The sequence below is a fragment of the Corapipo altera genome, unplaced genomic scaffold, assembly GCF_003945725.1.
Source record: "Corapipo altera isolate COAL_440 unplaced genomic scaffold, ASM394572v1 61160, whole genome shotgun sequence".
NCBI classification, from domain to species: Eukaryota; Metazoa; Chordata; class Aves; order Passeriformes; family Pipridae; genus Corapipo; species Corapipo altera.
The window spans coordinates 1-2,848 of NW_020886832.1; the positions used below are offsets into that span (position 1 = coordinate 1).

At 51.8% G+C, this 2,848-nt stretch overlaps 1 protein-coding gene across 1 annotated transcript; it reads right to left on the bottom strand.

The window, feature by feature from the left end:
- Positions 1-4: 4 nt before the first annotated feature.
- Positions 5-1,356, bottom strand: LOC113941362 (protocadherin gamma-A7-like; the record flags this gene model as incomplete). Its single annotated transcript, XM_027632521.1, has 1 exon — positions 5-1,356. A coding segment is annotated over exon 1 (1,269 nt), but the record flags the coding sequence as incomplete, so codon positions are not given.
- Between the last annotated feature and the right edge of the window lie 1,492 nt (positions 1,357-2,848).

Here is a 2,848-nt window from a genome sequence, read left to right on the forward strand (position 1 = left end):
ACGCCCGCACCGTCACGTTGTACTCCGACTCCTGCTCCCGGTCCAGCAGCTCTGCAGTCACCACGCGGTAGTAATTATCGAATGATTTCTCTAGGCGGAATGGGAGGTTTTCTGTGATGCTGCACTGCACCTCGCCGTTGGCCCCGGAGTCCCTGTCTTGAACGCTGAAAATGGCGATTACTGTTCCCAGCGGTGTATCTTCTGGAACCGGACTGAACACGGACATAATGACAATCTCAGGAGAGTAATTGTTCACATCCGCGACCTTGATGTGTACCTTGCAGTGGGAAGCAAGTCCACCCGCATCCCGTGCTTGCACAACCAATTCGTAATACTCCTGTTCTTCGAAACTCAACTTCTCTGTTATTTCAATTTCCCCACTTTCAGGATCTAGTTTAAAAGTTTTGTTGAACTTCTCTGGGATTTTAAAGAACGAATATTTCACCTCAGCGTTTGACCCCTCGTCTCTGTCAGACGCTGTCACCTGTAACACCCGACTTCCCACGGCCACGTCTTCTCTCACGGTCACCTTATACACAGACTGAGTAAATTCTGGAGCATTGTCATTTCCATCTAACACAACTATTTGTATTGTTGTCGATCCCGATTTCACCGGACTCCCGCCGTCTGTGGCTGTTAGGATCAAATTATGAACAGCCTGCTCTTCCCGATCCAAAGATTTCACCAATATTAATTCTGGATATTTCACATCGTCATCTCCGTTTTTCACGTCCAAGGTGAAATAGCTGCTCTTGCTACATTCATAATTCTGTAAAGAGTTCACTCCTATGTCGGGATCATGAGCTTTCTCCAATGGGAAACGTGCGCCTGGTGCAGTATACTCGATGATTTCTAAGACACTGCTTCTTTCTGGGAAACTGGGAGCATTATCATTAATATCCAGTATTTCTACCTCCCCTTTGTAAACGTTCATTGGCTGCTTTACAAGAATTTCAAAATTTAGGACGCATTTAGGAACAGCTGCACATATCTCTTCTCTGTCCACCTGCTCCATCATAGATAAGTGGCCGTTCTGCAAGTCCAGAAAAAAGTACCGTGTCCTACCTGTGTCAAAAACGTGGGTGTCGCGGTGGCTGAGCGCCGGCGTCTGCAACCCCAGGTCTTTGGCCACGTCGCCCACGAACGAGCCCTTGGGCATCTCCTCGGGCACCGAGTAGCGCAGCTGCCCCCACGCCGCCTCCCAGGTCGCCAGCAGGACGCCCCAGAGCAGCACTCGCTGCCGCCGGCCCCAGCACCTCCCCTCAGCGCACATCTCCGCCGCCGCACCGCCGGCACCGCAACACCGCCGGAGCTCCCCACCGCCGCCCGACGATCTGGTACCCGCTTCGGCTCCCACCTCTTCTCCTATTCCTTCTCCGGCTCACCGCTCCCGGCCGCTGCCGCCGGCCTCTCCCCCTCCTTCAGCACGGCTCCGCAGAGCAGGGAAGATCGCAATCCGGCGTCTGCCGAGCCGGACACCGAGCGAGCGGCCAAGCGATTCTGTCCGCAGCGGGCGGGGCTGCAGCGCTTCCTCTCGCTCCTCTCAGTCAACAGCGGCGCCCGCAGCTTCCTCCTGGCACTGCAGGCACCGAGCCCTGCCCGCCCTGCCTCGCCCACGGGAAGCTCGTGGGGGTGGCACAGGCGCCACAGAGACTTCGGGCCCCGTCCAGCCCCCTCTAGCTCGTCTCTTCCTTGAGAAGCTGATCATGACTGCTAAGAAGGCAGAGGCGTCCCGTGGTTGTGAGAAAATGTTTTGTAACGGTGATAAAATACAGATATAAAATTCTCTTAATATGTAGTAGTTATATTCCTTTAGTTCAAAACCACTATCATCCCCACTAACTGCCCAGTTTTTGGGGCAGTCATGTTTGAGTGGCTTTTTTTCCTGACCTTTTCTGCCAGTACAGCTTAATACCAGAACGACTTCTGCCACCTTGGAATTCCAAACCCTGTGCAATAGCACAAGGCAGCAATAGACTTTTCCATGTTCAGGGTCCTCAGGTGGTCTCGAACCTGATCTTCTCTTACAGTGGGAGGGACTTGGCTCCCCCAGTCCCTGCCTTGAGCTCCATCCACTTGATAGGTGTGGGAAGAGACACTGCCAGGGATGACTGAGGGTTGAGTACCTCAGCATTCTCCTGCTCTGTTGTTACCAGCTTGTCAGTTGTGTTCATCACGGGAAGTTCAGGGGGTTTTACCTTGTTTTTCTGCCTGACATACCTGCAGAAGCCCTTCTTGCTATCCTTTGTATCCCTTGTCAAGTTCAGCTGTAGCTGTGCCTTGAATTCCTGACCCTACCCCTAAAACACTAGGCAACATTCCTATACTCTTTCTAGGACACCTGCTTCTGCTTCCACCGCCTGTGCATTTCTTTCTCTTCCCTTGGTTTGACCAGCAAGTGTTCCCTTGGCCATTCCAGTCTCTTCCCTTCTTTTCCTGATTTCTTACACATGGATTCAAGTGCTCTGTTTCAGTGTGTGGAAATCATCCTTAAACACCTGTTAGCTCTGCTCTGCTCCCTTGTTCCTCAGGGCACTTTCCTAGGGACATGCACTGACTAACCCCTGGAATAGGTAGAACTGTGCTTTTCTAAAATTCAGCATACTGAATTTACTCTTTGCCTGATCCATTTCCATCAGGACTGTGAACTCCACCAGTGTATGACCATGGCAGCTCAGACTGCCTCCAATCTTGATATCCCTGATCATCTACTTTTGTTGGTGACCAACAACTCCAGAAAAGCATTTCTTCTGCTAAGGGTTCTTATTACCTGGCCTAAGGACTTAACCCTTCCTACAGGGCGCCTCCAATGAGCCCCTTGGGAAAGCTCAGTGTTTGTTCAGGCCTT